General features: G+C 41.8%; 1 protein-coding gene across 1 annotated transcript in view; it reads left to right on the forward strand.

Annotated features, from left to right (window-relative positions):
- The window catches only part of LOC138945405 (lambda-crystallin-like), an 8,691-nt gene extending 3,461 nt beyond the window's left edge, over positions 1 to 5,230 (forward strand). Inside the window, exons 4-6 of the mRNA XM_070316838.1 lie at positions 1,725 to 1,919; positions 2,503 to 2,608; positions 4,461 to 5,230. Coding sequence (XP_070172939.1) covers positions 1,725 to 1,919; positions 2,503 to 2,608; positions 4,461 to 4,696 — 537 coding nt within the window. The 3' untranslated portion in view covers positions 4,697 to 5,230. The remainder of the gene's footprint in view (positions 1 to 1,724; positions 1,920 to 2,502; positions 2,609 to 4,460) is intronic.
- The last annotated feature ends 5,358 nt before the right edge of the window (positions 5,231 to 10,588 follow it).

Below are 10,588 nucleotides of genomic sequence, written 5' to 3' on the forward strand. Positions count from 1 at the left end.
AGGCAAATTCTCTTTTCTTAACTCGAGGCGAATTGGGGAGGGGAGGAGTAGAAGGAGGGGATGTTATATTTTGAGATAACTTTATTGTGTAAAACTCCGTCCCTCGCACCTCCGCCTCGAAAATAAAAGCGCTGGCGTCAAAAAAGACAAACAATCCTCGATTACAAACATGGGCAGTTTGAAAGTTTTTTTTCTTTATATAATCTCTTCTAGGGGAAACTGATAAAGTTTCGAGAAAGATCATTGTCTCGGTTATTGCATGGTGGTTCAGTGAAAGTAGGCTTACTTATGACACTTATGAGGCTGTGAATATATGTTAGTATTACATGTCGTTAACGACACAACTTACAGCTATTGACTCACCTGCATACATACATATACAACGTAGGCTACCACTCGAAAATTAACCATTCCAGGGGCGGAGCAGTTACGCCCGAGGGGGGAGGGGGGGGGGGTTACAACCTGGGGTCCAGGGGTCGGTAGAGGCAAAGCCCCCCTGAAGCTGAAGAATTTTAGCTATCTTATAAACAGTTTGTGGCTTATATCCTTGATTTTAAACATGATCAACTGGTGTCGGCAGCCACTCATTATTTCTTTTAAAGTTAGTATATTAAATAATGGCAATCTATCTTCCATGATGGGTCGGGGATATAGCTCAGTTGGTAGCGCGCTGGATTTGTATTCAGTTGGCCGCTGTCAGCGTGAGTTCGATCCCAGGTTCGGCGGACATTTATTTCAGAGTCAACTTTGTGTGCAGACTCTCTTCGGTGTCCGAACTCCCCCCAGTGTACACTACATTGGGTGTGCACGTTAAAGATCCCACGATTGACAAAAGGGTCAGTTAATAATTGTCTACCTATACCCGTGTGACTTGGAATAATAGGCCGTGAAAGGTAAATATGCGCCGAAATGGCTGCAATTACTGGCCGTATAAAATTTCATCTCACACAGCATCACTGCAGAGCGCCTAGAACTGTACCCACGGAATATGCGCGATATAAGCCTCATTGATTGATTGATTGATGATATCTGCTCCCGACATCATATAGTATGGTTAGAAGAAAGACGTCGCATAGGATTGGCAGTTAAAACTGTACAAACAATTAACACTTCCCCCGGCTTTACAGACAGAAACAACAACAACATTCATAATTTTGTTTTTGTTTTTTTTGTTGTTTTACAGCCCAGGGGGGGGGGGGGGGGGGGGGTCCGGAACCCCTGTAACCACCCCCCTAATCCGCCCCTGCATTCTGTAGAAAATGAGTTTTTAATTCTCAAATCATACCCACAACACACTTTTTTTTCTTGAAGGCCAATTGATTTAAACAAGATTTTATTAAGGAAATACAGGGTGGCATGTATTAAATTTGTGAACGTGCGTTAGTCATCATCTCTCCGCCCCCCCCCCTCCCTCAACCCACTTTCTCGATTTCCTTTCCCGGATATTGTTGTTGTAATTTAAAGTCAAACCACCTTGCCGTCCTCGTTTACCTCCCCTGATTCCGTTGTCACATTCTTGACTTTGTTGGACATTTCTAACAAGGGTATTAGTACTCTTTTGACCTCGAAAGCACACGAAAAAGCAATTCCTATCTAGATGTAAATATGTAAACACACTTAGTATTAGCATACAGTAGCTTGTTGTGTGGTACGAAGTGTTTCTACTGAACTATACATAATTATGCCACCCGATATCATCGGAATATATTTTTGCGTATTCAAAGGCCAACCCACCGTTGCTGAACCCGATGGTGGAGCTGGTGCCCGCGCCCTGGACAGAGCCTGCCGCGGTGGACCGGGCACGGGCACTGATGGAGGTCATAGGCCAGGTGCCCATCGTGCTCAACAAGGAGATCGACGGCTTCGTGCAGGCGCGCATTCAGGCCGCCATCATTCACGTTGCCTGGCAACTCGTCAGCGTAAGGAGAGGGAAGCGGGTGGGAGTGTTGGCCGTGGGGGGTTGGGGCCGGGCGGGTGTGAGAGTGTGGGGTGGGGTGTGAGAGTTGAGGGTGGACGGATGTATAAGGATTAAAATGAGGAGGGGGAGTGAAAAGGGACGTTGGGCAAGATTGACGGAAACGGGGACGGATGTTGGAGTCGTAAAATGTAAGTTAGCGTGAACATGGACATACAAGATTAAAGAAGGTATTTCCTATAGGTAGCAAGAAAATACACGATAGAACAGAATGAAAGAGACAATGAGTAAGAGAGAGAGAGAGAGAGACATTGTGGAAAAGAGAGAGAGAGAGAGAGCAGAGAGAGAAGAGAGAGAGAGAGAGAGAAATAAAGAGAAAGTGACAGACAGAGGGTGGGAGAGAGACAGAGTAAGAGAGATAGAGGGAGAGAGACAGAGACAGAGTGAGAGAGAGAGAGAGGGAGAGAGACAGAGACAGAGACAAGAGAGAGCCAGAGACATCTCAGTACCAGTCACCTCTCACAGTACACGCACACACTACTAACATTACGCAGCCTTACAGAATGCTGGACCGCGTTACTTTTCAGGAGGACTATGTGGACGTGGAGAGCCTAGAGACGGCCATGAGCGAAGGGCTGGGAGGATGGTACGCCTTCATGGGGCCCTTTGACGTCGAGCACATCAATGCTAATGGTATGCATACCAGGGGCGGAGGGGTGTTTCCGGACCCCCCCTCCTGGCCTTAAAAGAAAGATAAGAAGAAAATACAATATTTAGTCAAGTAGCTGTCGAACTCACAGAATGAAACTGAACGCAATGCCATTTTTCAGCAAGACCGTATACTCGTAGCATCGTCAGTCCACCGCTCATGGCAAAGGCAGTGAAATTGACAAGAAGAGCGGGGTAGTAGTTGCGCTAAGAAGGATAGCACGCGTTTCTGTACCTCTCTTTGTTTTAACTTTCTGAGCGTGTTTTTAATCCAAACATATCATATCTATATGTTTTTGGAATCAGGAACCGACAAGGAATAAGATGAAAGTGTTTTTAAATTGATTTGGACAATTTAATTTTGATAATAATTTTTATATAGTTAATTTTCAGAGCTTGTTTTTAATCCAAATATAACATATTTATATGTTTTTGGAATCAGCAAACGATGGAGAATAAGATAAACGTAAATTTGGATCGTTTTATAAATTTTTTTTTTTTTTTACAATTTTCAGATTTTTAATGACCAAAGTCATTAATTAATTTTTAAGCCACCAAGCTGAAATGCAATACCGAAGTCCGGGCTTCGTCGAAGATTACTTGACCAAAATTTCAACCAATTTGGTTGAAAAATGAGGGCGTGACAGTGCCTCCTCAACTTTCACGAAAAGCCGGATATGACGTCATCAAAGACATTGATCAAAAAAATGTAAAAAACGTTCGGGGATTTCATACCCAGGAACTCTCATGTCAAATTTCATAAAGATCGGTCCAGTAGTTTGGTCTGAATCGCTCTACACACACACACATACTAACACACATAGACACACAGACACACACACGCACACACATACACCACGACCCTCGTTTCGATTCCCCCTCGATGTTAAAACATTTAGTCAAAACTTGACTAAATGTAATGATGGCTTAGATTGCACCGGATTGCTCCATTTTCCTTGATTTTTATCAAAATGTTCTGGGGGAGGGGGGGGGGGGGGGAGACAAGCCCCAGGACCCCCTAGGAGCCGGCCTTTGTCTTCCAAGTGACGGTTTAAGAAAAAGTTGGGTAATCTCAGGTTACACGAGATCGGTCAATTGTCCTTGTTTTGATCCAAATTTGTCTTCTTGAATTTTCTTTTTGGGAGGTGTTTTAGGGTAAGTTTCATGGCTCAGATTGCACCAGATTGCTCCATTTTCCTTGTTATTATCAAAATACCTGGGGGGGGGGGGGGGACAAGCCCCCGGACCCCCCTAGGAGGTTTAAACGCTTTGCGCCCTCAACTGAACGCTTCGCGACGTCAAATTGTCCCCCCCAAAAAAAATGTGACGCCCCCCCCTCTCAAAATGATGTGATCCTCCCCTGCATACCTAAACAAATCGCGTGCGCTTTCCAACCGAACCTCCTGACATCCATTGGGCTCCTGTTCGGCCAAAATGTAGCTGGAACATCTTGGCTTCTTGATCGGCCTAACCTTACAAAATCGCTTGGGCTCTTGTTCAATCTTACCTCAGATTAAGGTGAAGGAGTGTGTGTGTGTGTGTGTGTGTGTGTGTGTGTATGTGTGTTTGTGTGTGTGTGTGTGTGTTTGTGTGTGTGTGTGTGTGTGTGTGTGTGTGTGTGTTCGTACTTGTTTGCACGCGCGCTCGCTCAAGCGTGTGTTTATGAAACCTCCCGTTTTTCACAGCATTAAAAAAAAATGAATATATAGATGACACAGAATTGAATTAAACCTATAGATCGGGTTTTACAATTGACATAACTCGTCCTATTCAACCATCTGAGATGTCATACAGCTTTAACTCTCATCAGTGTCTTTACCATGTTTTGTTATTAAAGGTTTCGTGGACTCGAACAAGAAGTACGGAGCTATGGTTGAACAAGTCCAGAAGACATTCCCCAAACCGGAACTGATGCAAGGACCGGCAGCCGAAAAGCTGACACGTGACCTCGAGCAGTGGACTCCGAGCAACCGATTGGCCGACAGGTGTCGCTGGCGTGATCGGCGAATGTCAGCACTACTGCAACTGAAGCGCAAACTGGACGAAGAAGGGAAGAGGGAGGAGCTTAAATGAGTCGCAATGCAAAGATTACTTTTTGTACAAACAACGAAAATGTACTCTCATTACTATGCGTAAATATACTTCTTACTTCCATATAAATGATCGCGAATCAAAAATGGTTCTTTACATCCGTGCAGGCCTGTCATGCTCAATCCGTCAAGGACAGAGATGGCGCGAACATTGAAATGGATTGTGTTACTATGGACGTTTTTGAAAATTATTTGAGATCATTGATAAAAACCTCTTACATTTTGTTTTTCTTTGAGACAAACAGAAAGTCCGATTCAGATAAGTAGAACATGGTTATATGATTAGAATATACACGCTACGGATTCTGTGAAATGTGTATGTTACAATGCAGTCATGGAATACCAGAATTAATTACATGAAAATCGTAAGTAATATTCATTTTAAGGGTTAACTTGTGTTGACATATACAATCTGTGGGTTGCCATGTACATACAGATAATTATGGCATTTACAATAACGTGTTACTGTACAAAGCCAAATATTCACTAGTAATTTTCAAGACATTGTTCCATGATTCTTTTTATATTTAGTCAAGTTTTGACTAAATATTTTAACATCGAGGGGGAATCGAAACGAGGGTCGTGGTGTATGTGCGTGTGTGTGTCTGTGTGTCTGTGTGTCTGTGTGTGTGTGTGTGTAGAGCGATTCAGACTAAACTACTGGACCGATCTTTATGAAATTTGACATGAGAGTTCCTGGGTAGGAAATCCCCGAACGTTTTTTTCATTTTTTTGATAAATGTCTTTGATGACGTCATATCCGGCTTTTCGTGAAAGTTGAGGCGGCACTGTCACGCCCTCATTTTTCAACCAAATTGGTTGAAATTTTGGTCAAGTACTCTTCGACGAAGCCCGGGGTTCGGTATTGCATTTCAGCTTGGTGGCTTAAAAATTAATTAATGACTTTGGTCATTAAAAATCTGAAAATTGTAAAAAAAAATAAAAATTTATCAAACGATCCAAATTTACGTTTATCTTATTCTCCATCATTTGCTGATTCCAAAAACATATAAATATGTTATATTCGGATTAAAAACAAGCTCTGAAAATTAAATATATAAAAATTATTATCAAAATTTTTTTTTTCGAAATCAATTTAAAAACACTTTCATCTTATTCCTTGTCGGTTCCTGATTCCAAAAATATATAGATATGATATGTTTGGATTAAAAACACGCTCAGAAAGTTAAAACGAAGAGAGGTACAGAAAAGCGTGCTATGCAGCATAGCGTAACCACTACCCCGCTCTTCTTGTCAATTTCACTGCCTAAGCCGTGAGCGGTGGACCACGAGTATACGGTCTTGCTGCGTTGCATTGCGTTCAGTTTCATTCTGTGAGTTCGACAGCTACTTGACTAAATATTGTATTTTCGCCTTACGCGACTTGTTTTGCAATTGTAGTGAATACATTTGTAATCTATGCTGGTCGGTGTTTTTTAAAAAAATATAATTTGACAATATGGTATTCAATGAAAATGGCATAGTGTCGAACATTGTCTCTGATAGATGATTTTCGGAAAAGTGGTCAGTCAAGGTTTATATTGTGATCAGGAAGAGGTGTGCCCCTTCCATACAGTGAGGCAAAATACACGTGGCCACTGAACAGTATTGCAAAGCGATTATAGCAGCAGTGAATACTTTGCTCCGATGAGCATATTTTCCAAAGCCAGTGGGCACGGCAAAAAGTGCTCTTCAGAGCTGGTTTTAGACTGTGTGAAGTCTATGATCACTCGCTTCGCAATGGTTTGAAATGTTGTTTTAAAGGTGTACGAAACTTCAAAGATCAATAAAACCACGACAGGGTTATTTCCCCAAACCGTCTATTCAAGCTTGTCCAAGCCGACACGTGTGCCGTTTTGGTCTAGTTCTAATTATCTCTTTAAAAAAAATTCCAATACATATCTTCTTCTTCTTCTTTTTCGTTCATGGGCTTAGACTCCCACGTTCACTCATGTTTTTAACACGACTGGAATTTTACGTGTATGACCGTTTTCACCCCGCATACGCCGATTTCGGTGGAGGCATGCTGGGTATTTTCGTGTTTCTGTAACCCACCGAACTCTGACATGGTTTACAGGATCTTTTCCGTGCGCACTTGGTCTTGTGCTTGCGTGTACACACGAAGGGGGTTAAGTCATTAGCAGGTATGCACATAAATTGACCTGGCAGATCGGAAAAATCTCCACTCTTAACCCACCAGGCGGCAGCGACCGGGATTCGAACTCACGACCTCCCGATATATGCATGCATACATGTGTTCTGCGCGAAGTTAGAATCCGGTTCCATTCTAGAATGGACCGGGTCCAAGTTGGAATTCTAACCCTGCGCAAGTACAGGGGTGCCATTCTAGAATGGTACCCTTGTTGCTGGTCCATTCTAGAATCGGCCGTGCGCAAGGTTGGAATTTGGGTCCAAGTTGGAATAGTCATTTCAGTTAGACTATCACACAGCCAAAGCCACAAATGTGGATTTTCTGTTTGTTTTTGTTTTTTGTGTGTTTGGTTGGGTTTTTTTTCCTCGGGTTTTTTACACTTTACTCAAAGACATCGTGAATTGGGATTGTGATGTTCTGAAAGTGATTACGATTTTGAGAGACACTCAGCACTGATCGCTACGAACGGAAATTTCCGGACTGACAGTGTTTTGCCGATCTCGCTTGTAACTTTTAATCTTATTCATATACATGAAGTTGGTCTTCTGAATTGTGAAGATAAAGTCTTTAGCTTTGTATCGATATATAATATGACTATATAGTTTGAGCGAGGGAAAGGCTTTTTTTATTTTTTAACTAGCTTTAACGTTCTATCAGGCATGCGCCTCTTAAGAACGGTGCTGCTTTGACCACAAGACTCGCAGCCATAGCAAACCCCTCGTTATGAGCGCCGACCACAACGAAAGCAATTGGCTGCGGTGGGCCCCACGAAAATCGGCAAAGGCGAGGCTAGTTTCTGTAGAAAATCGTCTCTGTTTTCTCCAAAATGACATATCATCCCATAACTGGCGTTTGTATTTCGACATAAGGTCTTGTGGCATCTAATCATCGATTTCATTCTTTCATTTGATTTATTTGTGAACGCTGAGCTTCGAGTATTTATGCTTTTCAGGGAACATTTTTGAAAATTCTGACTTTCCACAGTTATTACGGAAAATCAAGCTTGTCAATCAAGATGCTGTGAATTGGAATGTCATTACTAATCATTAGTTGACCTCTGGCTCAAGTGGTGTCATCTTGCTACACGGTTGAATTGCAATTCGTCAATCTCTGCCGTCACTGGGCACTGAGAACGTCAGGAGCCTGTATTTTTTTCAAGGGCAATTAGAGGTTATTTGAAAGTATGACATGGTATAATGTTGTGATTTTGGAGAGAAAAATTAATTGACTGTCATTGCAATGAGGCTTGGTCAGAAATAAAGGGTATTCACTGATTTTAAGCTACAATTCAGTTGCTTGGAAATGACAGACCTCCAATCCATTTGTAAATCAAGTGAACTCTCTTGAATGATTGGTACTTCCTCTACAAATAAATGTGCACCAGGATATAATTCTTGGAACTTTGTTCTTTTGTGTAGTAGTAATGCAGGGTTGTAGGAGTTTGAAACGTGGGCATATCACAGTTTGGAAGGTAGGGATTCTGATAGATTCAATAAAAACTGTCAAACTTTTAGGCATGGAATTCCCCTTTGAGAGTATTTGTTGTGGTAGTACTACTACTATGAATTGCTTTCAATGTTTTCCCATAATATTATAAAACCAGACAAAAGTTGTTGTTGATTTCTGTTTTTGTTAATGTCAACTTTTTTTAAACCTGTGACAACAGCTCTATAACTCACTCTGTCCTTCTGTTGGTCTGTCTGTCTGTCTGTCAAAAAAATTGTCAAAAAACCGGACATTTCCGAGAGGGAGACAGCGCTGACATTGCAAGCGGCCGCAACCGGCTCTCATCACAAAAACAACTGCCCTGCAAACATTACCGCCCTGGTAGTCCCCCTTGCTATGGTCTGCCTTTGTTTATTGCGTACTCAGGAGTGTCAACTTTCTTGACATGACATGACATCGCAAGATCGCCAAAGGATTTTTTTCAGGGGTAGACAAATCAGCCCCATTTTATCAAAGGGAAGGTGCAGGTGGAGATAATTCAAGGGAAGACAACTCTGTCTTACCTACAAACATTACGGCCCCCTTTATTCAGTCTCTCACTCTTTATGAAACCGTACCATTCTAGAATGGCACCTCTGTACTTGCGCAGGGTTGGAATTCCAACCTGGACCCGGTCCATTCTAGAATGGTACCAGATTCTAACCTCGCGCAGAACACATGCACGCGCGCATGGTCTCTCTCATGACCTCTCTCTCTCACACACACACAAACATATATTTATATATATATATGCTCCAAATGGACTGTCTGTGAAGGGATACTTACTTCTCTCTCTATCTCTGCTAAGAGATTTTAACAAATCTCGGAAGAAAGTCTCTGCTGACTTTCAATTGTTTCTTTCACAATTTCTGATGTTTATATATATATATGACTTTCAATTGTTTCTTTCACAATTTCTGATGTTTTATATATAAAACATCAGAAATTGTGAAAGAAACAATTGAAAGTCAGCAGAGACTTTCTTCCGAGATTTGTTAAAATCTCTTAGCAGAGATAGAGAGAGAAATAGGTATCCCTTCACAGACAGTCTATTGGGAGCATCAGACTCTACAATGGGGACCGAGATTTACAGAGCAAAGTCCCTTTGTGGGGGACGTATCGCAAGGTAATCTAGTCCTGAGGAGGACCATTGTATTTGTACCTAGACCAGACACGTGTTTCGACACTATTGTGTCTCATCAGTGGTCAGGTGGTACTGATGGCGAGAGTTGTCAACCCATGGTATCCAACTAAGAAGCAAACCATTCTCTGAATGGTAGCTTCTGTTGGCATGGGAGACTACCCTCATCTGACAACCCCAAGAGGATATCTGTGAAGGGAAACACTTTGATTTAAGGCCAAAGTGTAGAATTGATATTTATTAAGAAAGAATTTAGAAATTTAGACAAGTTTTAACCAAGAAATTAGGTTAAAACAAGGGAAATTTGAAAAAGCCTAAAGGGAGGTAACTCTGTACCAGCCTGCAGATCCAGAAATGGATACGCGAACAAGTTAGATCTAATTTTGAAAAGGTTAAACAGGAAAAGCGGTCAACTTTTCACTGCTGTTCAACACAGGACTTGGTAAAGAAGAAGTTTTCTGCTTTATTCAATTGGATCGCTTTAAAGGCGATGCAACTTTCACGGTGACCACATTATAAAACATCAGAAATTGTGAAAGAATATATATATGCAAGCACGCTCGTTCGCTCGCACGCACGCCCGTACACACGCACGTACGCATGAACGCACATTAATACATGCACGCGCTCATGATCTCTCTCTCACACACACACACACACATACACACACACACACACACACACACACACACACACACACACACACACACACATCTAACCCTCCATGCAAACACAACAGAACTATTCATACAGTATAATTGGAATGTGGCAAACATATTTCTTGTCAAACACCATAACGACTGCATACACAGTCGACAACAATGTACGTCTGAATTCCATTCAACGGCAATACAAATACGAGGGATCAGTTGCACATTAATATAAGGTAGTATCTGTTGTTGAAGTAAAAACATATCACATTCACATTTACAAGGCCAACTGCATTTAAACGTTTCAGACATTTCCTCATTGCCACAATTTCTACTGAAGCCAATGTTCACTTTTCCCGAAACTAAACGCATTTCATTTCACATAAAAATCGAAGAACAGCAATCGACTTTCTCATAGCCCTCGCCTCCTGTGTGTATAATAACCCA

Source organism: Littorina saxatilis, linkage group LG13 (assembly GCF_037325665.1).
Source record: "Littorina saxatilis isolate snail1 linkage group LG13, US_GU_Lsax_2.0, whole genome shotgun sequence".
NCBI classification, from domain to species: domain Eukaryota; kingdom Metazoa; phylum Mollusca; class Gastropoda; order Littorinimorpha; family Littorinidae; genus Littorina; species Littorina saxatilis.